Genomic DNA, 27,731 nt, shown 5'->3' on the forward strand with positions numbered 1-27,731 from the left:
CCCTGAGCTAATAAATTTGTGGGAAGCTGTCAAAGCTGATGCAGACATTCATGTCATCTGGAGTGAAATTCCCAGTTTGTGCACTGCCAAGTGAAGACTCCTCCCATGTGTGAAGACTCCTCCCATGTGGGAACCTGTCAAAGCTGATGCAGACATTCATGTCATCTGGAGTGAAATTCCCAGTTTGTGCACTGCCAAGTGAAGACTCCTCCCATAAAGGCAGCCAGGCCTCACTAATCTCAGGTGCTGTCTCGTAGACAGTAATATATGGTTTCAGAAAGTTGGATGAAGTGCACCTCTCAGTCACCTGACTGATTACAAATGGACCAAGTTCAAGGCCAGAATGTTAAAAATTGATTCCAAATACGCAGCCGTCCTCTTCTCAAGATTAAGCTTCCAGAGAGCACCAGAACACCTGAACCAGCTGCAACATGAAAGGTTGGTAACTTAACTGAAACCACACAATGCAAATAATATCGATGATTTAAATATTCCGTCTGCTATAAAGTAGTTTTTAATGAAACTGTGGCTCATTGTGCAACTGGCAGATTCTCACTCATCCTGGAATCAGACAAAATCATTCCTCTTCTCCAATGTCTAAACAAGCACTCATTTATCTTTTGTTTCTGAAACTCTCCATAGATGAAGAGAAGACCAAGAGCCAGAAAAGCTCTCAGGTGAGTGAAGATTCCCTTTGTTGATTCTATATTGTGTGGCTTCTTGCTAACTGAACACCTCAGAGTTATTCACCATCCCTCGCCGAAGTAGCAAGGGTATCTATGTGATAATCTTGCTGTGTGACACCTTTACAAAGGAAGAAAAAAATGAGCTGTGGAAATGTACTCTTTAACTGCCAAGCTACTTGTTCAGTTCTGGGATATCTAAATAATTCTAGTGTAGTCTTTGTTATTTCTGATGTGCACTGTTCGTCATTTTCATATTGCTTTAATCTGCTACTGAATTTGCTTTTGTTTCAATCTCTACTGACCCACGTTACCAGGTTATTATCATAAAAGCACACGTAATTTTGTGCTCCAAGTATGAAGATATTATCACCTGAAATGTACCTTTGTGGTGTTTCTTGGACAACTTGCTCCTGCGCGTATTTTTCCTGCATTTTTCTGAAAAGGTTCTTGCATTTGGCAATAAAAACAGTAAGGGCTGGAAACGCTCATCAGGGGAGCCAGCACCTGCAGAGAGGAAACTCCAGTTCACGCTTCAGGTGGGAGGTTCTTTGATGGAAAGAGAAAACTATTTTTTTTAAGGATGCAGAATGATTGGGCTGAGTGGGGTGGAAGTAGAACAAAGGAGATACAGGGTGAGGAGAGGGTTCCAGTGAGGAGGGAGCAATTGGTGGGTGCATAAATGGAGCCAGTTGGTACGAGAAAAAATATATGAGACCTACTTAAAGAAGGCTGAGAATACAAACAAAAACTGTGAAATGCCTAGCCTTATACTTGCCTAGCTGGCCAGTCTGTGCTAATTCTGATTGAAAAACCATGCCAATATCGCAGACACTCAACCAACCTAACCCCCACAACAACACTGGTCTCACCCAACCAGAGATGTTTCCTTTATCCTATATGCTCTTTCTCTGTGTTCTCTGCAACTTAAAGCTAATTTGTTTTATCTCTTTACCAGATGAGTTCGAATCTTCAACTTGAAACATTAACTCGTTTCTCTTTCTACAGATGCTGCCCAATCTCTCTCTCTCTGTTCCCCCCCCCCCTCTCTCTCTCTCTCTGTTCCCCCCTCTCTCTCTCTCTGTTTCTGTCTCTCTCTTTCTCTCTCTCTATTTCTGTCACTTTCTTTCTCTCTCAGTCTGTCTGTCAATCTGGATCTCTCCTATCACTGCTGAGCCCTTCACCCAACATTTTCCTGTCTACATGCAATTGTTACTCCTTTCCTTCTAATCTTGATAAAATGTCTTGCCAGAAATATTGACTGAAAGAGGTAGCTGTAGAGATTCCCGGGCATTGGTATTGATCTTTCAGGAATCGATAGATTCTGGCAGGTACCCATTAGACTGGAAAATTGCAGACGTCGCCCTACTATTCAAGAAATGAGTGAGGTAACAGAAAGGAAATTATAGGCCGGTTAATCTGACATCAGTGGTTGGGAAGATATTGGAGCCGGTTGTAAAGGATGAGGTTACAGAGTACTTGGAGGCACACGACACGATAACCAGTATGGTTTCCTTGAGGGAAAATCTTACCTGACAATCCTATTGGAATTCTTTGAGGAAGTGACAAGCAGACTGGATAAGGGAAATGAAGCTGATGTTGTGCATTTGGATTTTCAGAAGTAATTTGACAAGGTGCCGCACTTGAGGCTACTTAACAAGATAAGAGGTCATGGAATAACAGGAAACGTACAAGCATTGGTAGAGCATTGGCTGATTGGAATGAATCAAAGGGTTGGAATACAAGGATCATATTCTGATTACCTGCCAGTTGCCAGTGGAGTTCTACAGGGGTCGGTGTTGGGGCTGCTTCTTTTAATGTTGAATATTAATGATTTCAATTATGGAATGAATGACTTTGAGGCCAAGTTTGCAGACAATACGAAGCTAGGTGGAGTAGCAGATAGTATCGAGGAAACAGGCTGCAGAAGGACTTAGGCAGATGAGGAGAATGGGCAGAGATGTGGCAAATGAAATATAATGTTGAAAAGTGCACCATCATGCAATTTGGCAGAAAAAAATAAATGTGCTGACTATATTTTAAGTTGGTAAAAATTGAAAATACCCAGATGCAAAGGGTCATGGGAGCCCTTGTTCAGGATAGTCTGAAGGTAAACTTGCAGGTTGAGACTGGTTAAGAAGTCAAATGCAATGCTGGTATTCATTTCAAGAGGAATAAAATATGAGATATTGAGGCTTTATAAGGCACTGATAAGACCTCACTTGGAGTTTTGTGAGCAGTTTTGGGCTCCTCATTTAAGAAAAGATGTGATTATGTTGGAAAAGGTTCAAAGAATATTCACGAGGATAATTTGTGGGAATGAAAGGGTTATCATATGAAGAGCGTTTGACAGCTCGGCCTGTATTCATTGGAATTTAAGAGAATGAGGGAGGATTTCATTGAAACATTTTGAATGTTGAAAGGCATGGAAAGAGTAGAGGTAGAAAGGTTGTTTCTCATGGAGAAAGAGTCAAGGACAAGAGGGCACAACTTCAGGATAGAAAGGCATCCACTTGGAACAGAAATTCAGCCAGAGGTTGGTACATCAGTGGAATTTGTTGCCACAGCCGGTTGTGGAGGCCAGGTCATTGGGTGGATTTAAGACAGAGATTGATTGGTTTTTGATTAGCCAGGGCATCAAAAGCTATAGGGAGATGGCTGGACTGTGGGGCTGAGTGAGAAAATGGATCAGCTCATGATTAAATGGTGGGGCAGACTTAATGGGCTGAATAGCCTATTTCTGCTCCTATGTCTTTTGGACATGATCATTTCTACCCACAGATGCTGTCTGACATGCTGAGCTCCTCCAGCAATTATTTGACTGCCTATAGGTAATGTTGAGTGAGGATTAAAAATTGGCTAGAGCAACTGGAAGAAATCCTTGGATCCTTTTCCCTGATCTGTGGGCAGAAGATTTTTTTTACATCCTCTGAGAGGGTATGCAGACTCTTGGCTTAACATCTTTTCTGAAAGATGACATAAAATGTGCCTCTCCCAGGGAGGGCCAGTGTACAGTATGTGCTGGGGTCATTGGATCATGAACTCATCGTGGTCCCAACTTGTGATAAGTAACAGCAGAGCCCCTTTTAAAAATATAGTCTTCAACAGAACAAGAAGGAGAATGAGTTAAATTCCTTGGACTGGACTTCAGGTTTCTGGTAAAACACAAAAGCAGCCAATGCTGGAATCTTGAGCAAACATTTTGAAGCTAGGAGATCTTAGAGGGTCAGGAAGTATCCGTGGAGAGAGATTGTCAGTCAATATTTTGGATCCTTTATAGAGACTAAGGTAGGAAGAAGTGATTTCCAGTTTATCAAGTGGAGGGGAAATCTGGGTAGGAGAAAAGAGGTGATAGGGTATTGGACAGAAGGTGGGAGAGGTGGAGAGAGCACTGGGAACTGGTGGGAAAAGGTTAGAGAGAAAAGCGAGAACAGGAGCAGGTAAAGATGAGAAGGAAACAGCGAAGCCAAAGAGAGATGGAGTTAACTAAATCAATTTTTTTGCTGTTAGGTTTAAGGCTGTCCAGGAATATGATGTGTTGGTCTTCTTGTTTACATTTGGCCTCATCCTGACAATGGATGAAACCAAGGATGGACCTACCTGTGTGGGAATGGTGAAGGGAATTGAAATGGTTGGCTCCCCAGACTTAGTTTGAACCCACACACACACACACACACACACACACACACACACACACACACACACACACACACACACACACACACACACACACACACACACACACACACACACTTTTTTAAAATTTAAAATTTATAGCCCCTGACTGGGGTTCATCAAACACATATAATGAAGGGATGCTTGTTTGTATAAGAACTGCTCTCTTGAGTGGATTCCAGGAATCCTTATCAACAGTTACACGGAGCTCTCCATGTCATTTGGATACAAGGTACTTGCCTTCCAGTCATGAGCAAAAATTAAAAGTGAAAATTGTTTTAGAGTGAGGGTGTCCACATTCGCGTGGTATGTGGTACAGGTTGTTGAAGGTTGGAAGAGTGAGGCTCTTCATTTCACCACGAATTAGAAACCATCAAAGAAAATCAAAAGATGACAGATGATGGAACTGTGACATAAAGACAGAAATGGCTCAAAATGTCAAGGAGCTTCTGAGAAGAAAGAGACAGTATTTCAGATCTAAGGTCGCTCGAGAGCAATTAATGGTTCAGAAGTGACCATGGGAACTGCCAACGAGGTTAGTGTGGTAGTTAGCACAACTCTATTACAGGGCCAGCGACCTGGGTTCAAATCAGCCACTGGCTGTAAGGAGTTTATATGTTCTCCCTGAGTCTGTGCGGGTTTCCTCCGGGTGCTCTGATTTCCTCCCACATGTGTACAGGTTAGTAGGCTAATTTGTCACTTGGGTGAATGTGGGTGGTGTCGGTTCGTGGGCCAGAAGGGTCTGTTACCATGCGGTGTCCCTAAATTAAAATTAATTATAAAAAAAGCAATCTGGTCCGTAGGGGAATGGCAGCAGTAATGGGGCGATGGTCACCATTCTACAGGAAAGATGTTGACAGAAAATTTACAATGATTTTGCCACGATGGGGGTCTGAGCTTTAGGGCAAGGTTAAGCAGGAACACAGGAGGATGAGGCATGATTTCATAGAGATATAAAACCATGAGGAATAGATCGGGTAAACACAGGGTGGAGGAATTGGTAACCTGAGGATATAGGTTTAAGGTAAGGGGGGGGAGGGGAAAGATATAACATGAGCCTGAGGGGTAACTTTCTTTTATACACAGAGGGTGGTGGATGCATGGAGCAACCCGCCAGAGGAGCTGGTTGAGGCATTTACTGTAGCAAGATTTCAGAAAAAAAATTGGACAGATCCACCAATAGGGCCAACTGAGGGCAGGTGGGACCAGTGCGGGTAGGATATTTTGGTTGGCATAGAGTGTTGGGCTGATGGGTGTTTCCACACTCTACGATGGGGCCAACAGAATGTAAGAGTTGTGAAATGCAGAGCAGGATCATGTCTGGCAGTGAGAATCTGTCATTCAGGGTTGAGATGAGGATGCCAAAGTCTGGCAGAGTCACCCCAAACAGTTTGCTGAGGTTTAGGGTCAGTAATGGGTGGCAAAGCTAACGTTGCTAGATTTTTGTTAGGGACAGTTACAACCTGTGGTAAAGGAATGCAGTCAAGGTGCAAATCAGTCATGAAGTAATGGATCCCCAGCAAATATGATGGCAAAATCGCCTCTTCTTGTTCCAATGTAATTTAATATCCATTGCAATGTGAAGTGAGAGGCTGAAGGACGAAAACTGGTCATTGTGACAGGAATAAAAGTCAGCATGAGGGTTACTCTGTCTAGTCCAGTGGTTTTCAAACTTTTTCTTTCCACTCACATACCACCTTACGTAATCCCTATGCCATAGGTGCTCGGTGATTGGTAAGGAATTATTTAAGGAGGCTTGTGGAAAGAAAAAGTTTGAAAACCACTGTTTTAATTGTCCCTAATTGACTCATTATGTGCACGGTTTCATAACTCCAAAGGAAATGGGCCAATGACAATTTTTCTCAAGCAAAATATTTCAGTAACAATCTGGTCTAGAGCAGTGATTCTGAACATTCCCTTCCCACTCACATCCCATCTTAAGCAATCCCTTACTAATCACAGAGCATTTATGGCATAGGGATTACTTCAGGTGGGATGAGAGTGGAAAGAAAAGGTTTGAAAACCACTGGTCTAGTCTAATGGCTGTTAGTGGGCAATGAAAAAGCAAAAAAAAACTGCAGATGCTGGAAACCTGAGATAACAATGGAAAGTGCTGGAAACACTGCTGGCAGCATCTATGGAGAGAGAAACATGAATGTTTCAGGTCCCAAACTTGATGAGGTCTCCAACCTGAGATGTTAACTCTTTCCATAGTTGCTGCCTGACCTGCTGAGTTCTCCCAGAATGTTCTGGTTTTGTTATATAGGTTGTAAACCTTGCTGGGTTGCATATCGATGTGGAGACTGTGTTGACTTTGACCTCCTCCCTCCCATTCCAAAATCCACTAAACTCTGAACCTACCCCTCCATTTTCACCCACCACCCTTCCAAACCTCTGGCCTACACAATTTCAGTCTTGGACCTGACATCCTCTCACCCTGTGTGTCCATCACACCATGCCCCAACTTCCAACAACCCAATTGTCTTCCACCTCCCTCCCCAGTCCCTTCTTTACATTCTTTCCTCCATGTTGACATGGCTGATTATAGTCCATCCCCAATCACTCTGTATTTGTGTGTGTGTGTGTGTGTGTGTGTGTGTGTGTGTGTGTGTGTGTGTGTGTGGTTGACCATGGGGGTACTGTGCCTCTGGTAGCTAGAGTGGCCTCTCCAAGGTGCAAGTCAGGGCAGAGTTGATATGAACATCCATCTGTTGCCTATGCAGTGGGAGCCCCCCCCCCCCCCCCCCTCTGTGCTAATTTCAGGTCTAAAGGAACAACAAAATTCAATTCAGTTTGGTGCCAGCAGCATTGTCGGAGTTGCCCTGCCAGTGCTGGGTTCAGCAGTCAGCCACCTTTGGGACTCTGACTTAGGATTTTTCCCCAAAGCCTTTCTCATGAGTAGAGGTTTGAAATCACTATTTTCACTCTCCTAGATGAGTTACCATCTGTGGTTAACACACCCCATCTTCCCAGAGCAACTGGTTTCAAGGTGCCAGTGGCCCGTCTTTTCCCTTTCTCCAGTCAGTGAGAACAGCTCTAGTAGGCCTAAGAACTACACATGTGAAGACCAGGAGTTGGACTTGGTTGTCAAAGGCCATTTGAGATCCACACCTTCAAGAGAATTTGTGTAGCAATGGGAGCTTGTCCCCACTGCCTATGACAAACTTTACAGCCAATCACCTTGAGTAAGGAAGTTATTGTGACCCATCTATGTTAGTGGCTCTGGAATCACTTGAGGGTCTGACTGGGGAAGTTTGCAGGCCTTGAGCCAACCAGATTTTTCTTCATATCTCTTCCATGACTTCTGCTACTGGGATAATGGGCTCTTCTCATTCAGTTTTCAGAATTTAAGTTGCAATAACAGGACTAAATCAAGTGATTAGAACTTGGATTCATAGCTTTGTAATGGAGGGTGACATCATGAAAATAGGCCCTTTGGCCCATTGCATCCACACTGTCCATCATCGGTCCTAATGACATACATCATAACTACCCTCTCAACTTGGGCCAATAAAACCTGACCTGCAGGTCTTTGGTATGTGAGAGGAAAATCATATGGTCACAGCTCCTGAGGTCAAGATTTAACCCAGCTCTCTGCTTCTTCAAGGTAGTACCTCAACCTGCTGCACCACTCCTGAGCTATGGCTGTTAATCCAATAACTGTGTTACCAGATGCCCATACTGAATCTCCTTCCCTCCTTCCATCGATCAAACCCATCCTCCACCTGTTCCCATCCCCAGGTCAGTCTCTGGCCTCTCACTTGACCAGCCTTTGACAAACTGGCTGTCTCGGGTTCTTAGTGGACATCGGTGTATGTAACCAGGACTCCATCCTGTCACCTTCATGGAATTCCTCCCCTCATCATTGAATTCGACCTGTAGGGAAGGTGTTCTGCTTTGGCAGAAAGGCAGCATCTTCGCTAGGCCGTGCCGGGATAGAGTGCTGTACCAACCAGCAGGTGCATTTCTCAAGGGTGGATGTGTATTCTTTTGTTAATGCATCTGAGTTTTCCCATTTGCCTTTCCCATTCCTGGAATACTCCAAAAATGACAGAAGTGATCTTTCCCAACTGAGGTTTTCACCTAAGGCAGACATTACTCTCACACTGACAAGTGGCACCATCCCTCCACATCACTGACATGGCCTATGTGGTTCTCACCAGCCCTGATTCAATGACGACCCCACTCCCAATGTTTATGAAATTAATATGAGAGATACAATTTTATTTAAATTTAGAGGCCTTTTCATTAACTTGAGGGATCATCTCCATTTTTCTCTCCACATAGGCAGGTTGATCTGCTGAGAATCGCCAGCATTATCTCTTGTTATTTCAGATTTCTGTGCCCACACCTCGCTGTCTCCAGCTAGAAGTCTGTTAATGATGATCATTATGTATTTATTGTCATACACACTGAATAATGTGCATTGTATCATCCTTGATTCCTGCAGCTGATCAGGTATTTTGTAAAACAAAACTAGAAACATCCAAAATACAAATGCAGTAGGATATTTAATTATATTAAAAATATGATACATAGATACATTTTTAAAAAGATGTACAGAAATAAGACAAAGCACAAAAAACATGGCAAAGAAAGATAGATAACATAAACAAGTTATTACTGTGTTTCTTGCACAACTAACTCAGATTAAACAATGTCAATAAACACCAATTAATATTTCAAGTTCAACAACCCACATATTGTCACATTATTATCCAGCTCTTTGTTGCAATTTGGACTGTTAATGAAGATTGGATGTAACTTATCTCTGTTTTCTTACAGGTGATAATTTTCGGATATCCCATCAGTATCTGCTTCATTGTGGTCAATGAATTCTGTGAAAGATTCTCCTACTATGGAATGCGAGGTATGAGCAGTTTTGCACAGGAGGGATCAGTGATCCAAAATCCCTAACCCTGAGATGCACCTGGCTGTGGGTTGTCTCCCTGGTCGTGAGCTGGTTGGGACAGTACTCTATCCCGGCACGGCCTAGCGAAGATGCTGCCTTTCTGCCAAAGCAGAACACCTTCCCTACAGGTCGAAGAAGCAGGAACAACAAGAAGTAAATGGGTTCAGTAGCGCAGAGGCCACATTACTGGATTAGCATCTGGAAATGCAGGTGCTTGTTCCCAGATTCCTGATGTCTCAAAGGGCAAGATCAAAGGGTGTCCTTTGGGTGAAAGTGGGATTTAATAAAAGGACATCCCTTCAAAACAGAGATAAGAAGTTACTTCAGCCACAAGGTAGTGAATCTATGGAATTCGTTGCTGCAGATGGCTATGGAAGCCAAGTAGATTTAAAGCAGATGTTGACAGGTTCTTGATTAGTATGGGTGTCAGGTTATGGGGAGAAAAATGGGGTTGAGAGGAATAAAAAATACATCAACCATGATTTGAATGGCAGAGCAGACTTGATGGCCTAATTCTGCTCTACGGAGCTCAATCCCTTAACAGGTAAAGATAAAGTTGCTGAAACTGGAACAATTCAAAGTGGGGATAAGCAGAGGTCTGATGTGGGAGAATTTGGGGGTGTTAGGATAGTAGTGGCTGAAGGAGCTTGCAGAACTAGGGAAGAGCCAGTCCATTGAATCGTTTGATGATCTTTGTATCAATGGGTCAGCAAGAAGGTGGATGCTGGAACAAACCTCAGTGAAAGATGGGATCCAGGCAGCAGAGATTGAGATTGTCAAATACATGATATCATGTGATACATGATATCACATAAAACCCTGAGATTCTTTTTCCTGAAGGCCAAATAGATTTTCTATTTACCAGTAAATGTAAACTGTACTCAAGAAAAGGATACACGTACAAGATCATAATACTATAAGACATAGGAGCATAAATAGGTTATTCAGCCCATTGAGTCTGTCCTGCCTTTCAATCATGAGCTGATCCATTTTCCCACTCAACCCTACTGGCCGGCCTTCTTCCCATAACCATTGATGCTTTGTCTAATCAAGAATCTATCAATATCTGTCTTAAATATACCCAATGACTTGACCTCCATAACTGCCTGTGGCAACTAATGCCATAGATTCTCTGCCCTTTGGATGAAGAAATTCCTCTGTAACTCAATCACAAAGTGGATGCTCTTCAATCCTTAAGTTGTGCCCTCTTAACCTAGACTCTCTCACTATGGGAAACAACCTTTCATCATTTGAAATGTTTCATCGAGATTCCTCCTCATTCTCCTAAATTTCAACATACAGACCAAAAGTTCTCAGGCTTTTCTCATATGATAACCCTTCCATTCCCAGAATTATCCTTGTGAATCTTCTCTGAACTTTCTCAAATGAAGAGCCCAAAACTGCTCACAATATTCCAAGTGCCTTATAAAGCCTCAACATCACATCCCTGCTCTTATATTCGATTCCTCTTGAAATGAATGCCAGCATTGCATTTGACTTCTTAACCACAGTCTCAGCCTGTAAGTTTACCTTCAGACTGTCCTGCACAAGGACTCCCATGACCCTTTGCATCTGGGAATTTTCAGTTTTCTCCCCATTTAGAAAATTGCCTGCCTGTTTATTTCTTCTATTAAAGTGCATGACCGTACACTTTCTGACATTGTATTCCATTTCCCACTTCTTTTCCCATTGTCCTAATCTATCTAAATCCTCTGCACCCTCCTCATTTCCTCAATACTACCTGTTCTTTCACCTACCTTCATATCATCTTCAAATTTGGCAACAAGGTCATTCATTCCATAATCTGAACCACTGATGTACAACATAAAAAGAAGGGGCCCCAACATTCACCCCTGTGGAACTCCACTAGCAATTAGCAGTTAACCAAAATATGATCTCTGTATTCTGACTTTGCTTCCTGCGCATCAGCCAGTGCTCTATCCATACTCCATATGTTTTCTGTTATTGCACAAGGTCTTAACCAGTTAAGTAACTTCATGTGTGGCACCTTGTCAAAAGCCATCTGAAAATCCAAATACACACATACGCTGCATCTCCCTTATCCAGTCTGCTTGTCACTTCTTCAAAGAATTCCAATAGGTTGGTCAAGCAAGATTTTCCCTTAAGGAAACCATGCTGGCTTTGTCCTATCTTGTCATGTGCCTCCAAGTACTCCATTACCTCATTGTTGACAATTGACTCTAACGTCTTCCCAACAACTGATGTCAGGCTATCTCAGTCTATAATTTCCTTATTGCTGCCTCCCTCAAAAGAGAGAAATGTAAACAAACTGACTGTGCAATGCAGAAAAATATTCAGTAATAAATAAAGTAAGGGTCCTTAAACGAGTCTCTGATTGAGTTTGTTTTGGAGTCCGATGGTGGAGGAGTAGCAACAGTTCCTGAACCTGGAAGTACAAGCCTTGTGGCACTATACCTCGTTCCCGACGGCAGCAGCGAGAACAGAGCATGACGATGGTGGTGTGGATCCTTAATGATTGCTGCTGCTCTCCTGTGATAGTGCTTCATGTGGATGTCCTTGATGGTGGGGAGAGTTTAGCCTGTGATGTACTGGGATGTGGCCATTATTTTTTGCAGGGCTTTCTACTCAGGGATACTGGTTCCCCCATATCAGGCTGTGATGCAGCCGGTCAGCTCACTTTCCATTACTCATCTGCCAAAGTTTGCCAAGGTTTCCAATATCACAAAATCATGAGGAAGTAGAGACGTTTACATGTTTTCTTCACAATTATATTAATATGTTAAGTCCAGGAAAGGTTCTTTGAGATGGTGACCCCCAGGGATTTAAATTTGGTCACCTTCTCCACCTCTGATTTCCCCAATGATTGCTGGATGGTACACTTCTGGTTTCCCTTCCTGAAGTCCACAATTAGCTCTTTGGTTGTTGTCAGTACACCATTCGGCCAAGTTTTCATTCTCCCTCCTGCATACTGACTAATTATCTCTTTTCCCACAGCCCACAGTAACATCAGCAAATTTGTAGAAGGGGCTGTTGTCGCTCTGAGTCACGCAGTCATAGGTGGAAAATGAGTGGAGCAGGAGGTTAAGTATGCAGCCCTGTGGTGTCCCAGAGCTGATGAAAATTGTGGAGGAGATGTTCTTGCCAAACCTCACTGATTGGGGTCTGGAGGAGAGGAAATCCAGAATCCAATTATATCTTCTTTGGCTTGGCTTCGCGGACGAAGATTTATGGAGGGGGTAAAAGTCCACGTCAGCTGCAGGCTCGTTTGTGGCTGACAAGTCCGATGCGGGACAGGCATATTAGGCTCATCTTGGAGTTTACTGAGCAGATTTGAGGGGATCATGGTGTTGAATGCTAAACTGTAGTCAATAAAGAGCATCCTGATGCATACATATTTGCTGACTACATATTCCAGGGTAGACAAATTGGAATGGGTCCATGTCTCCGTTCAGACAGGAGCTGACATGCTTCAATGCCAGCCTCTCAAAACACTTCAGCATTGTGGATGTGAGTCCCACTGGTCAGTAGTCATTAAGGCAGGTTACCACACTCTTCTTGGGAATAGGTACAACTGAGGTCTGTTTGAAACAGATGTGTTCCACACCCCACTAGAGTCACATATTGAATACATTGGCCAGCACAGATTTTCAGTGCTTGGCTGGGTACTCAGTCCGACTGGATGCTTACCTTGAATTCACTCTCCACACATGATCTTTTGGATTATGAGGGGACATGGGGATGTGCAATGGTTCTTCCTTGTTCTGGTGGTCAAATATGGCTTTACAGGGCAGAAAAAGACCCTGGAAGTTGTGGTGAAATAATATAGGTGCAATGGATAAGGGCTTCAACCACAGATTTTCCAGGAAGTGTAGCTGCAGGCAGAGCATAGGGGAACCGAAAGCCAATTTCAGTGGCATTCCACTTTTGTACGTCAATGAGAGTGAAATACCTGTGAATTAATGGCGTCATGACAATTTTCTTGTCCTCTGTCTCCTCCATACAGCGGTGCTTGTCTTGTATTTCCGCTATTTTCTTCGCTGGGATGAGGATCTCGCTACAGCGATCTACCACGGCTTCGTCGCTCTGTGCTACTTTACACCTATCCTTGGAGCAATCATTGCTGATTCCTGGCTGGGAAAGTTCAAGTAGGTTTCTGAAAAAAATTGTTTGATTTGGTTAATAACTGTAGACAGCGGGTCTGACATTGCCATATGATCGGTGGCAACCCAAACCATTTTCAGCCTTGAGTGGGGTGATGGTCCCATGGTGTAACATCGAACAAATAATCAGTTTCTTTGGTGTAGATTGTGGGATAATTATTGGCCAGAACACTGGAGATAGATCCCTCACAGATATCATGGCTCCATCTGAGAGAGTGAAAGGGGAAATAACTTCTTATTCAAGAACAAAGCATGTCTAACTGCATGAGTGTGCACACCAGTCTGATTGGAAATTATTGAGTTTGTGTGTCGGTCCATGGAATGGAGTAGTGACAGTGTATTTGTCTCTTGGTGTGCGTGTGCCTGTGTGTAAATTGTCTCTGCATCAGAGTGTATGAAATGTGTGAGTGAATGTGGGTATGTGTGACATTTAGAGTAGATGCGAGAGATTCCAACAATGTATCTGTGAGATTCAGTATGCATGTGACTCATGTAAGTTAAAGTGCATACAGTATGTGCATTTGTTTGTGTGTGTCTGTGAGAAAATATTTGTGTGTGAGGAGTGAAGAAAATAATGAATGGATGGAGGATATTTACTAAATTGTTTGCTGAACTTGAGGAAGAATATGTCAATCAATAATAGCAATATGAAAGTTAGCATTTCTTCCAAGAATGGGGAGCAACATCTGAGAAGATCTTTACTTGGAGTCTTGTATCTTTGCGGGCACATGTATGCCAGATCTCTGTGTGGTTTCTGTACCGCTAGGTACAGTCAGAATTGCTGTATCAGGCAATACAGAATCCTACATCGTGGAAACAGCCCCAGCTTGTCTGTGCCAGATAATGTGCTCTCCTGGGCTCTCCCTCCCATCTGTGTAATTATCCATGTTTCTTAAAGGAAGTTGATGTACCTGCCTCCACCACTTGGGCCAGCTTGTTCCATGTGCCCCACCACCTTCTGAGTTAAGAACGTTATCCTCGCGTCCTTTCTAAATTCCCCTCACCTTCTATGTCTACCCTCTCATCTTACATTCTTCCCCTCAAGAAACAGAATGTGACCATGCACCTTTTCAACGACCCCCTCATAATTTTACGGACCTCAATAATAGCCCCTCTTAACCTCCCCCATTTTTGACAGTCTCTCGTGATAACTCAACTTCTCCAATCCCTGCCAACAACTTCATAAGTCTCATCCATACCCTTTCCAACTTTATAATATTCTTTCTATAGCTAGGTGAGTCGAACTGAACACAATATTCCAAGTGTGGCCTCACCAACATCTTGAATAACTTCGACATGACATCCCAGGATTTGTATTCAGAGCCCCGACCGATGAAGACAAGCATCCCAAGTGCCCTCTTCACTACCCTGTCTATCTGTGCTGCTACCTTTAAAGAGCTATGTACCTGCACCACTTGGTCCTCTGCTCCACAACTCTCTTTAGGGCCCTGCCATTCACAGAGCAAGTCCTGCCCTGGTTTGATTTACCAAATGCAGAACCTCTGAGTTGAAGTACATTTGGCATTCCTTAGCCCAGTTCCTCATCTTGTCATGGTTCCATTGCAAACTCGGGTAATGTCCTTCACTGTAACTCTAGGACATATTTTCACGTCAAACATCCTTGTCCATATGTTAAGTGACATGGAAATACTTGTGTCCATCTTTGAATGAACCTCTACTTTTTTTTATTGCTACAGAACTATTGTCTATCTGTCTATTGTGTACACCATTGGACAACTAGTAATGTCAATCAGCAGTATTGCTGACTTATCTGATAGAACTGGAGATGGTTATCCAGATAATCTGAATTTGCATATGTAAGTAAATTCATTTTTTTAATTAAAGTATTTGAGTCAATTAGCCTCATAGGTTAACAAATCTCTGGAGTGGGACTTGAACCCATAAACCTGGAATGTGTTTAGGGGAGATAATTGAATGCCAGTATTCCAAGAAATCCTGGTATCCCACAACTCATTTGCAAATAAAGAGGTAGGGTTTGGGCTCTATTGCAAAAGGCGTAAAGAACAAAACAGGGCAATCTTGCTACAAGGAGTTGGTGAGACCGGGGAGAGTTCTGGTCTCCTTAGGAAGAGATAACTTTGCCAGTGAAGAGAAAGGCTGATTCCACATATAAGGGGATCATGAGGAAATATTAAGTATTTTGGGTTAAAACAGAAAATGTTGGAAACACTTAGCAGGCCAAACAGCAGCCATGGAACAGCCAAGGGGGCATGGTTGGCATAGCAAGGGTGGCATGGATGGCGTAGCGGTTAGCGCAATGCCTTTACAGTGCTAGCATTTGGGACCGGGGTTTTAATCCCACGCTGTCTCTAAGGAGTTTATAAGTTCTCCCCGTGTCTGTGTGGGTTTTTCCCGGGAGGTCAGGTTCAAAATGTACCGGGGTTTGTAGGTCAATTTGGTGTAAATAAATGGCATGGGTTCGTGGTCCAAAATGGCCTATTACTGTGCTGTATGTCCAAATTTACATTTAAAATAAATCTATAATAAACAGTTAAGCGACCTAAGTAGTTAATTCTGTTTTTTTTCTTTATATAGTATTGTTTGAACTGCTTCAGTGTTTTAAGCATTTTCTGTCCTTACATCAGATTTCCAACATCTGCAATCTTTTTTCAGAGTTTAGAGAATTTAGATACAAACAAGGTCCTCAAGGAGTTTGGCATCATGGGTGCTTGGAGAGCATTTCCTGTAGTGGGGGATATTTAATTCACAGGGGCATTGGGTCAGGCTTAAGGGGTCACCCATTTGAGATGCAGATGAGGGGGAATTTCTTCTTTCAGTGGATTGGGAATGTTTTTAATTTGCTGACATAAAGGGAAGCTGGAGGGACTTAGCAGGTTGGACAGATTCCATGGACAGTCAACATTTTTGGTTGGGGTGCTTCTTGGGAAGTTATGAGGAAAGGGTCATTTGATGAATTCAAGGCAGAATTTTTTTCCCCCAGAAATTGGGGAAATCTGGGGAAGAGATGATGATCACAGAAATGATTGGTAGACTAATTAGCCGTCTAAACTGCTCTTGGTCTCTAAGGAAGAATATTGGGCATATGAAAGGGAACGTGGCAGAGCCCCAGAGAAGTAAGGAGAGGGGGTATAGGGCATGGGACTGCTTTCCTGGAAGCTGGCACGGACTAAAGCGCGGAATGGCAGGGAAAGTGGAATGGAGGAGGGGCAGCCAAGATCAGATGGGCTATAACCTATTGAACGGTGAAAGCTTTGAAGGGCTGATTAGTCATCACATTCTTGGCCTCAGAGGTGAGAGAATGCGACCCAGTTAACTTCTTCCTCAGCATCTGCACCTCAAAGGGTTACATGTGTTGTACACACAAGTGCCGGAGGAACTGAGGAGGTCATGCAGCATCCACGGAAAACCATGGACAACCGACGTTTCAGGCCTGAGCTCTTCTTCAGGAATTCTGAAAATCAGGCAGATGCCTAAATAAGAAGGTGGGGTAGGGTGGGGAAGTGGGAGGAGCACAGGCTAATAGGCAGATACAGGTGGGAGTGGCAAGAGGAAGGAGGTGACGGGCTGAGAAGGATGCTCGTTGATAGAATGAAGGGAGGGGTTGGGGATCTGGAGGAAAGGTCAGAGGGATGGGGTAAGAGAGAGACTGGGGCAGTGGTTAATGGAAATTGGAGGTCAGTATTCATGCTACCTGGTTGGAGACTGCAGAGACAAAATGGAAGTTGTTCCTCCAATCTGCGGATGGCCTTGACTTGGCAGTAAATGAGGCCATGCACAGGCATGTTGGGGTGACAATAGTTTGCAGTATTGAAATGGTTGGCAACTTGGAGGTCCTTGCCATTGCAGTGAATAAGGCAAAGTTGTAAAGAGTCTCTGGTTGATTCCTGGCATCCCTGACAAGGGACACAGGCCTGAAACATCAACTGTCCATTGTTTTCCATGGATGCTGCATGATCTGCTGATTCTTCCACCACTTGTGTAGACCCCCACATCTGTTTAACTTCAGTGGATGACATCGCAAGATTCTGTTTCTCCCAGTGCTTTGTCGATGATTGGATTGCTGCTAATAGCTCTGGGAACCGGTGGCATCAAACCATGCGTGTCTGCGTTCGGGGGAGACCAGTTTGAGGACCATCAGGTAAATGTAACCATTATGTTTAAGATGTGCTCTTAATTTTTTTTTAGACATACAGCACAGTAATGGGCCATTTCGGGCCATGAGTCTGTGCTGCCCAATGACACCCAATTAATCTACAACCCACAGTACATTTCAAATGGTGGGAGGAAACCAGAACCCCCAGGGAAAACCCACACAGAGCCAGGGAGAATGTAGAAACTCCTTACAGATGGTGTGGGATTTGAACCCCGGTCCTGATCACTGGCGCTGTAAAGGCACTGTGCTAACCGCTATGCCAACTGGGCCCCCTCTGCTGCTCAAGTCAATAAAATATAACTGTTTTATAATATGTAGTATGCCAGAAATCTCTTCATTGCAATGGAATATTTCTTGGTCAATTGCACACCAAGAGGCAGTGCTTGTTGTAATTATTCAAGAATGAACATCACAGGACATATCGTCCCTTGATATTGAATGGGGATCTCATTGATCTGTCCTGTTAGGCTTATCTCTCCCCTCTTCTGCTCAAGGTGACTGATGTCCCCTGGAACTCACTGGGGTCATGCCTGATGCAGAGAACAGAGCAATGGGGCTAACTGTCTGCTTCCTGAACCCAATGAGGCTTAACTATTGAGAGGGCAAGTGAAGCAGAGGGAAATGGATGAATTTAAGTTGGGTGCAGAGACGGTGGTGAGTGGTGGGGGGAGATTGAATTGAGAGCGTAAAAGGAAAATGACGAAAGCATGCTAAGATTAAAAACAATCTTGAAACACATTTGTGTTCGCAAAAGGCTCTGGTGTTTCTTGGCCAGAGAGGATTAGGAAGACATAGTTTCATTGAGTTCCAACCTTAATTTTTTCAGTGAAGTTAACAGTCAAAAGTACCCATTCACTGAAAGTTTCAGGGGATGGTTGAAAAGCAGTGATCTTTTTCTTGCTGCAATTTTTTGGAGGATGTAGACTTGAATTAAACCTATTGCTACGTCCACGGCTGCTCTGTCAAGGTTGGCTCAGTGCTACGGAGTAAATGATCTATGACTATCTCAAGATGCCTTCAGTTCCTTTTGCCCATTGAAGTCAAATTTCTCTTCTTTCTCTAAAGGAAAAGCAAAGGACCACGTTCTTCTCAATTTTCTATTTATCAATCAATGCAGGAAGTCTTATTTCCACAATCGTTACTCCCATCCTGAGAGGTATGCATGACTTTTGAAGTCAGTATCAAAGTTCAGAAATCAACTTGGAAGGTTTTGATTGAATGTTAAAACAAATCAAAGTCTTTGATCAACATCCTGATTGAAAACAAAATGTAATATTGAAGCCATTTGCAAATAATTTTGCATTCTTAATTTTCTGGATGCATTGAATAAAAGATGCTGATTAGTGAGACCCAGTATCATTGATTTATTTTTAATCGATGGTTTGATTATTACTCCATTCGTTAGTTTTGATAGAGGGATAAAACAACATACCTTGATCTCACCAGAAACATTGATTATAAATATTTCTTTGGTACAGAAAGAATGCTGTGTGACTTGTTGAATTTCTCCAAAACTTATGTGTAAACTATAAAGCAACATTCAGAGCCGTAGATGAATTTGATCATCACTGATCTTCATCTCCCCCTCTCAAACCTCCCGCTGAACAAAAATCCATCAAAGGTGTAAAGATCAGAAAATGAAAACAAAATAACTTTGACATAGGTTGTGCCTGTGGGAAGAGAAAGAGAATTAATGGTTTGCATTGGTTACCTTTCAATGTCTGCACTTACCTCTCTAGCCTTTAAGGAGGGCCTTCTGGATTTCCCCAGTCTCTATATAGAAAACGGCAGAGAGAATGGTCTCTGATTAGATGGTTTGCTCCTTGCTGAGGATACTTACCACCACCAACCCTTTGAAGATGTTCCCTTAGTTAGGCGATGTTCTAAACACAAGGGTAGACAAGCCTGGTGGAGCAATGTCCTTGTTATTGAACTCTTAAAGCTACTAACATCAAGATTTTACAATTCCCAGCATAGCGTTCAACCTTTACTATTTTCTCAGCAGTCTCCTCTGGCCTTACAACCTTTGGAGAACAGCAATTCTGGGCCCCTAGATGCCTCTGGGTTTGATTGGTCCATTAGAGTGATCATGTCTTCTGTGCCTGGGTCCTGAGTTCCATTACCCCATCTGGGGATGATTTGTCATTGTTATGTTTAGATTATCCCTGTTGCTAGTGACTCCGATCTGGCCTCTCTCCAAGGGTAGTAGATCCAGCCACCACCCCCCCCCCCCCCCCACCTCCACCACCACCCCACACCCCTCAAGCTAAGTGCTAAGCTAAGCACAATACTCCAGATGTGGTCCAAGCAGAGCTCTGTATAAATGTCTTGGCAATCTTGTCTTCCAGCTTCCCTCTCTCAAAAAAATCCTGATGATTAGCATTATTATTGCATTTTGTATCCAACCCTGAAACACTGTCATGAATAATTGTTACGGCTGTTTACTCTTACGTGATTTGTAATTTTAGGACAAAAATGTGGGCACGTCGCACAAGCGTGTTATCCTCTGGCTTTTGGCATCCCGGGGGCACTGATGGCAGTCGCTCTGTGTAAGTCTTGTTAATTCCCGGCTCCATGGAATTTTGATGTGTTGCTTCAAACTTTCACTTTGAGAAACAAATATTCACTGCAGGGTAAATAATGTTACTGGATGTAATGACTTTTGCTCATGGTACGACATCTAATAATTTATCTTATTTTCATGAAGTGTACAATCACTTTCCATGCATTAGGGGTGCCAATGGGATAGGGTGATCCAGATACCTCCATGGATGGAAGACTAGGCTCCTGCCAATCTGGTATTCAAGCTTCCCGGTCAAAATAAATCCCGATGTTGGGGAGTGGTGGGAAGGGTATTTGATTGGGTGGTTGCAGGACATTTAGATCTTGTGATTTATTTATGTCCGAGAAACATTGAATAGCTTTCTTTTGCACGCAATTGGAAGTCTAGCTGAGAGTCACCATGGTCTGGTGCCGTTTTATCAGAGGGAAAAAGTAAAGGAAGTCCCTTCAGAGACAGTGAGCGGTTGGGGATCTCCATGTAGCTGCCTGCTCTCCATCCCATCTCCTTGACCACAGGTTCCCATTCCCGCAAGTTAGAGGCAGGAGCTCACTGAGTGTGGCGTCTGCCCTGCACAGCTACTCCACTTGCCTGCCCATCACTGTACCTCTGTAGCTGGAAACTCACCCCTCCCCACCCCATCCCAACTGCTTCTCTGCTAAAGAAGACCCAACAACATATGATGAAACTTCCAGGAGAACCCCCAATCAGAATTGGGAGCCCTTTCATAAGGGATGTCTCAGCAGTCGAAAGGCAGATGTAAAACCAGAGAAGAGGCTGGTGGATAAACTTGGCAGGTTGCAGCATCTGTGGAAAAAGAAAATGGGTTAAGCTGTTAACACCTTGTATTCATCTGAGCACACTCCAACCAGATGCCATTGACATAAACTTTTCCAAGGTCTGTTAACCCCCTCCTCCCAAGATCTCTCTTTCTCCATCCCTCTATTTCCTTTCCTCCAGCTCCTACCCCCTTCCCTTCTATCAAAGAGCAATCCTTTCCCATCACCTCAGCCTTTTCTCTTCTACCCTCCCCCCTGTATTTACCAATGGCCTCCTACTAGTTAGTCTGTCCTCTTCCCGTGCCCTCTCCTCTCCTCCTCCCTTTTCCCCTTTTTATTCAGATATCTATCTATTTTTTCTTATTCCCTTTTTGTTATCCTTCCTCTACCTGCTGCGTGACCTGCTGAGTTTCTCCAGCACGTTTGTGCATTGCACTCAACCCCAGTATCTGCAGACTTTCTTGTTTAACTGCGTCAAGGTGTTGGCTCGATGGGTCTGGTGAAGATTCAGACAAAGCATTCTTTACGATGCAGGTGAGGGGTTAGGACAAAGGTAAATAATGAAAGGGATGATGGTGAATTTAAATTTTAAATTTAGACATACAGCACAGTAACAAGCCATTTTGGCCCATGAGTCCATGCCACCCAATTTACACCCAATTAACCTACACCCCTTGGTATGTTTCGAATGGTGGGAAGAAACCAGTGCCCCTGGGGAAAACCCACACAGGGAGAATGTACAAACTCCTTACAGACAGCATGGGATTCGAATCCCGGTCCAAATCATTAGTGTTGTAAAGACGTTGCGCTAACCGCTACTCCACCGTGTGTAACTGTGAAGATTTAAAAGATCAAACAGGTAATAAAATACAAGATGGACCAGAAATTGTGTCATGGGGAACAGTAGAATTATTGACTTATTTTCATTTGTTCACCAGATCAAGCTATTTTGAGATGAGCTTTATTTTCTGTCCGTGATGATGCTCCCAAAGGCTGTTGGGAGGGAGTGCCAGAATTTAGATCCAGTCCGAATAGAGGGCCAGTGTTATCCAGCCAAGCTCGGGTGGTACCAGACTTGGGAGGGGGACCTGCAGACATCAGGTGTTTCCTGTGGCGTAGGTACTGGGAGTAGCCTGGGTGAGTGACTGCTATACATATTGTAGAAGTTGAATACAGCAGGCATAGTGGGTTGGTGCTGGAGGGAACAAATGTTGAGGATGCTGAATGAAATGCGAGTCAAGTAGGTTGCGTTGTCCTGGAAGATATTGAGTTGTATTAGAAGTATTTATGCAGATGATTATCAAATAAATCAAAGCACATCAGATGTGTTAACCCGTTCTTCAATCTTGTGTTGAGCTGCATGGACACTCTTCAAATCCAATCATTATAATCTATTAACCATATCATTCTTTGTTTTCAGTTGTATTTATTGGAGGAAGTCCCTTGTACAAGAAGACTTCTCCGCAGGGAAATGTTGTGCTTAAAGTTGTAAAGTGCATTTCAGTAAGTAACTCATCAACTACTCCAGAGCAGCGCAGCAGTGTTCTTCAAAAGGATGCTCACACAAATACTTAGGCTTTCCTCTCAATGTGTTTTGGCCGTTGCATGCACAAATTGGGAATTATTTTTTAAGAATTTTAAATTACATAACATTGATTATAATATTGATACAAACATCACATGATTAAATAAAACCTCAACCACCCCACTAACACCCACCCTCCTCCCCTATCCACCTACAAAGAAAGAAAGAAGGAGATCTTCAATAAAGGCAATCATAATCAACTTTTTAGCTGCGGAAGTAGAGACATCCACAGAGATCAAATTTTAACGCCATGTATATTTAAATATGGCTCCACACTTTTGCAAAAAAAAAAGATTTTTATCTCTCAAATTATACATTATCTTTTCTAAAGGAATACAAGCTATCATTTCATTATGCCATCTTTTCATACTTAAAACCAAATCAGATTTCCATGTAATAGCTAAACAAATTTTAGAAACAGCCAAAGCCAAATGTAATAATTCAATTTGATACATAGACAATCTCAACCCTAAGGCAGTTGATTTAATATCCCCAAATAAAAATAACAATGGATCAAATGGTACATTCACTTTTAATACCTGATCTAAAAACGATTTAATTTGTAACCAAAATTTTTTTAACCTTAAAACAAGTCCAAGTCAAATGGAAAAAAGTACCTATTTCCTATCCACACCTAAAACATAAATCTGAAGAACTAAGTTCAATTTTTAAAAAATTTCTGAGGAGTTAAATACAATTGGTGTCAAAAATTATGTTGTACCAATCTATATTGTACGTTTATAACCTTAGTCATACTGTCTTTACACAGGTTTCTCCAAACACTCTTGTTTCTATTCAAATCCAATTCCCATTTCACCTTTGATTTATAAACATCCAGTTTAGGCATTTTATTTTGTAATAGCGTATACATCTCAGAAATAAATGTACTTGAATCTTACTTAGTAAGTAATAATTCTAAAGGAGATTGCCTAGATAATTTTAAACTATGACCTCATTTCTCCAACAAAATGTTTTTTAACCAGGTAATAACAAAAAAAGTATTCGAAGAGACTTGAAACTTTTCTTTCATTTGATTTAAGATAAAAATCTCCCTTCTTCAAAACAATCTTCAAATTTTTTAATCCCCATTTGATTCCATATTTTCAAAAACTGATTATTACAGTAAAAGGAAAGAGTTTATTCTGATATAAAGGCATTTTCGCTGAAATCTTTTCTTTCCCACCTATCTGATAATCAATTTTATTCCATATTTCAATTAAAAGTTTCAAAATTGGTGGATCTATATCAGTTAATAATTTTGAATTCCATTTATAAATAAATTCAACCATAAACTTCTCATCAATTTTATCCAACTCTATTTTAGCCCAAACAGAACACTTACTCATATCAAACATTTCAATTCGGACTTATAGGAGGGAGAGATTGATTGATAGAACTAAACAAAAATACTATGAGTTGGGGAATGGGTGCATAAGTTTTTGGCTTGGCAATTGAAAATGGAGCAAGCATTGAGAGTTATTACTGCTGTTAAAAAGAATTTGAAAACTACTTATAAACCACAAGATATGAATGATTCTTTTAGAGAGTATTATACTAAATTATATTCATACCAATCATTGAATAATGAAGAGGACATTGATGATTTTTTGCAAAAACTTCAACCACCATCTTTGAATTGCCAAGCTTGGAAAGATATAGATTCTGCATTTACATTGAAAGAAGTTATTAAAGCTTTAAATTCTATGCAAAATGGGAAATCTCCTGGAGAGGATGGATTTACGTCTGAATCATAAGTAACATTGAAAAATTTATTGATGCCTTTATTAATGGAAGTAATAAAACAAGTAACTGTAACTTGTTCTTTACCTGAATCTTTTCCCAATGCTGTAATAACAGCAATACCTAAGAAAGATAAAGACATTGAAACCGGAATCTTATAGACTTATATCACTATTAAATGTTGATTATAAAATTGTGGCTAAGCTTTTGGCAAATAGAGTAAGTGAATATTTACCTGAGTTGGTCCATTTAGATCAATCTGGAATTATTAAGAAAAGATAGTCTGCTGATAATGTGGCTAAATTAATAGTTCTCAAAGACAATTGGTCCCAGCATTAGTTTTGTCGTTAGATGCAGATAAAGCTTTTGATAGATTGGAATGGAACTATTTGTTTAGAGTTTTACAAAAAATTCAATTTGGCTCAAGGTTTATTAATCTGATTAAAGCTTTATATAGAAATCCTATGACTAAAGTAGTTACTAATGGACATCTTTCTTCATCTTTTCCATTGACATGATTGGCTAGACAAGACTGTCCTTTATCTCCTGCATTGTTTGTTTTAGCAATTGAACCATTGGTGCAATTAATAAGACAAGATGTTGATATTAAAGGGATTAAAGTGAATAAAGAGGAATATAAAATTAGTCTTTTTGCAGATGATGTGTTAATTTATATAATAGATCTGGATAATTCTTTAGTTTCATTATATAAACATTTACAAGATTATGGAAGAATATCAGGACATAAAATTAATTGGCCCATCATCCCCACAAAAGTGAAGCTATGCCACCAGTAGAAGGAAATTATGATCATTGTAAGGATGTAGCTCAATTTAGATGGACAAATAACCTGGGAGTGTGACTCAGAATTGAAATGGTTGGCCACTGGGAGATCCCTGTTGTTGCGAAAGAGTGGAGGTGCTGAGCGAAGCGATCTTCCGGCCTGCGACCAGTCTCTCTGATGTAGAGGATGCCACAAAGAGTACATCAGATTCACTTTAAAGGCCTGTTTGGAGTCCCAGACCGTGGTGAGCAAGGAGGTGTGGGTGCAAGTGTTGCACCTCCTGCGGGTACAGGAGAAGGTGCCGGGGGTGCAAAGGGTGGGGAGGGACGAGTGCACAAGGGAATTGCGGAGGGACCGGTCCCTGCAGAAGGCTGAGAAGGGAGGAAAAGGAAAAATGTGTCTGGTGGTGGGATCCTGTAGTAAGTGCCAGAAATTATAGAAGTTCTGGCACTTACCACAGGATCCTACCACCAGACATATTTTTATTACATCTAAGTGCCTATCCAAGAGTAGTTTGAATGTCCCTGTTGTTCCATTCTCCACCACCATCCCCAGCAATACATTCTAGACACCCATCACTCTCTGTGTAAATAAAAACCTCTGGTATCTCCTCTAAACTTTCCTGGACTCACCTTAAAAAGATGTCCTCTGGTACTTGCTATTGTCGCACTGGAAAAAAGGGGTGGCTTCCCACCCTATCTAAGCCCCTCATAATCTATTAAATCCCCTCTCAACATTTGTTACCCTGGATGAGTGACCTTCATCACTCAAGGTCCGAGATCGGTCAACCTTGCTTCATAAGACGTGTTCTCCAATCCCATCTACATTCCGGTAAATCTCCTCTGCACCTTTTTGAAAGCATTTACATCCTTCCTGTAATAAGAAGACAAGAATTAAAGGCAATGCTCCAAGTGTTGTCTGACCTAAGTTTTATAAAGCTGCAATGTTATCTCACAGCTCTTGACCTCAGTCCCCCAACCAACGAACCACACCTGTGCCTTCTTAACCATTCCAGCAACTTGCTTGGAAGCCTTGAGGTTTCAATGGACCTGGACCTCAAGATCCCACTGTTCTTCCACACTTTTAAGAATCCTTTCATGAACCACATGCACTGTCTTCAAGTTTGACCTTCCAAAGTGCATCACTTCACACTTATCTGGATTGAACTCCATCTGTCCCTTCTCTGCTCAACTCTACATCCTTTCTCTATCCTATTGTAACCTGCAACAACCTTCTACCTTCTCCACAACACATCCAAGCTTTGTATCATCAGCAGACTGGCTGAGTTAAACTGAGCTCTGATGAGATTGCACATAATAAAGGTCTGGTTGAGACAAACGCAATAGCAAATTACTAGATCAAATTCTGGGATATTAGCTCTCCTATCTGTAAAGGTTAAACACACCAAGCCTATGCCCTTGAGAATGAAATCTTCTTGAAGCATATATAATTCTTACAGGTTTCATCAAGAAGATACATGTTTGTTTGCATGACTAAGGCATCTAGAATTGGGGATCACTGCTTCAGAGTAAAGGCCAGGCTTTTCCTAAGCCTCTTCGTGACGCAACCACCAGCCCACTGCAGAGGGCGATCTCTGTACCTGCAGGAAGACCACCTTAGGGGCTGACTCCACTTGGCCGACTGTCAATCAGCTGACTTGAATATAAACCTGAGCCAGTCACACAGGGAGCCACCAAGGCATGGACTGGTGTTCAGACTTTTACTGGAATAAAGCCTGTTGTACAGTCTTTAGAGTTTTGTGTTTGCTCGCTGCTATCTCACCACAGCAAGTGAATCTTTGGAATTCTCTTTCCAAAGACGCTGTGGAGACTCCATTGTTGAGAAGATTCAGGATGCAGACTGTCAATTTCTTTGTCCCTCTTGTGATCAAATGGATTGCAGACATATTGATCTGGGGAGAGTTGAAGAGAATGTGGACAACATTAAAAAAATGGGATTGGTGTGAGATTAGTGGAAACAGGTGGCTGATGGTCAGAACCGATAAAATGAGCTGAATGCTTTGACTCAATGACTGTGTAAATTTCTGAAGATTTCTCTGAAATGCTAATATTCTTACACTTCCACTTTTGTTAGAAGTGTTTCAAAGTGTATTTCTCTTTTTTCCTCAACAGTTTGCAATCCGAAACCAATTCAAACATCGCAGTAAAGAATACCCCACAAGAAAGCACTTTATGGACTGGGCTTCAGATCGATATGATGTACGTTTCTGGAAATAACTTTATTTCCATTTAAATATTGAATTGCAGAGGGTAAGGGAGACTATATGGCCCATCATTCCCATGAGATCCCTATGAAGGAACTGCCCCATTCTGCTCTTCTTGCACATGTAATTGTGTAATCCCCATTAATGCAGTTGTTAAATACCTTCCTGCCTTCTCTTCAGCAATGTTTTTGAGATCAACCAAAAATTAAAAACTCCTGTGGGTAAATGAGGAGTCTGTGAATGTTGGAGAATTGGAACAATGCACCAAGTGGTGAGGGAACTCAGCAGGGCAGCATCCATGGGAAGCAATTGGCGGTCAATTCAGCAAAGGTTAAGCACCTTCACTCTGCTTGCTCTCACAATAAGGACCTCCCAGCGCCCAGCCACTTTAATTCCACATCCCCATTGCCACATGGACACATCTAGCCTAATGCATTGCTAAACTGAGGCCATCCACAAATTGGAGGAATGACGCTGTGTATTCCATCTCTGCAGTCTCCAACCAAACATCA

At 42.2% G+C, this 27,731-nt stretch overlaps 1 protein-coding gene and 1 long non-coding RNA gene across 4 annotated transcripts in view; one reads left to right on the forward strand and one right to left on the reverse strand.

The window, feature by feature from the left end:
* The first annotated feature begins 218 nt into the window (after positions 1-218).
* LOC138739080 (solute carrier family 15 member 1-like) overlaps positions 219-27,731 on the forward strand; it is a 67,445-nt gene continuing 39,932 nt past the window's right edge. The window contains exons 1-10 of one of the 2 annotated variants that reach the window (XM_069890540.1): positions 219-438; positions 643-677; positions 9,144-9,228; positions 13,256-13,397; positions 15,110-15,229; positions 17,433-17,532; positions 18,613-18,703; positions 20,016-20,096; positions 22,307-22,389; positions 27,128-27,214. In XM_069890540.1, coding sequence (XP_069746641.1) covers positions 432-438; positions 643-677; positions 9,144-9,228; positions 13,256-13,397; positions 15,110-15,229; positions 17,433-17,532; positions 18,613-18,703; positions 20,016-20,096; positions 22,307-22,389; positions 27,128-27,214 — 831 coding nt within the window. In that variant the 5' untranslated portion in view covers positions 219-431. The remainder of the gene's footprint in view (positions 439-642; positions 678-9,143; positions 9,229-13,255; positions 13,398-15,109; positions 15,230-17,432; positions 17,533-18,612; positions 18,704-20,015; positions 20,097-22,306; positions 22,390-27,127; positions 27,215-27,731) is intronic. The other variant, XM_069890539.1, reaches the window with a different exon arrangement.
* LOC138739082 (uncharacterized) overlaps positions 12,815-27,731 on the reverse strand; it is a 56,098-nt gene continuing 41,181 nt past the window's right edge. The window contains exons 4-8 of one of the 2 annotated variants that reach the window (XR_011341988.1): positions 25,740-25,868; positions 24,447-24,470; positions 24,299-24,334; positions 19,279-19,320; positions 12,815-13,405 (exon numbers count right to left, since the gene is read on the reverse strand). This is a non-coding gene — a long non-coding RNA (uncharacterized lncRNA). Of the gene's footprint in view, positions 13,406-19,278; positions 19,321-21,850; positions 22,142-24,298; positions 24,335-24,446; positions 24,471-25,739; positions 25,869-27,731 lie in introns of those variants that run through there. The other variant, XR_011341987.1, reaches the window with a different exon arrangement.

Source organism: Narcine bancroftii, chromosome 7 (genome assembly GCF_036971445.1).
Source record: "Narcine bancroftii isolate sNarBan1 chromosome 7, sNarBan1.hap1, whole genome shotgun sequence".
Classification (NCBI taxonomy): Eukaryota; Metazoa; Chordata; class Chondrichthyes; order Torpediniformes; family Narcinidae; genus Narcine; species Narcine bancroftii.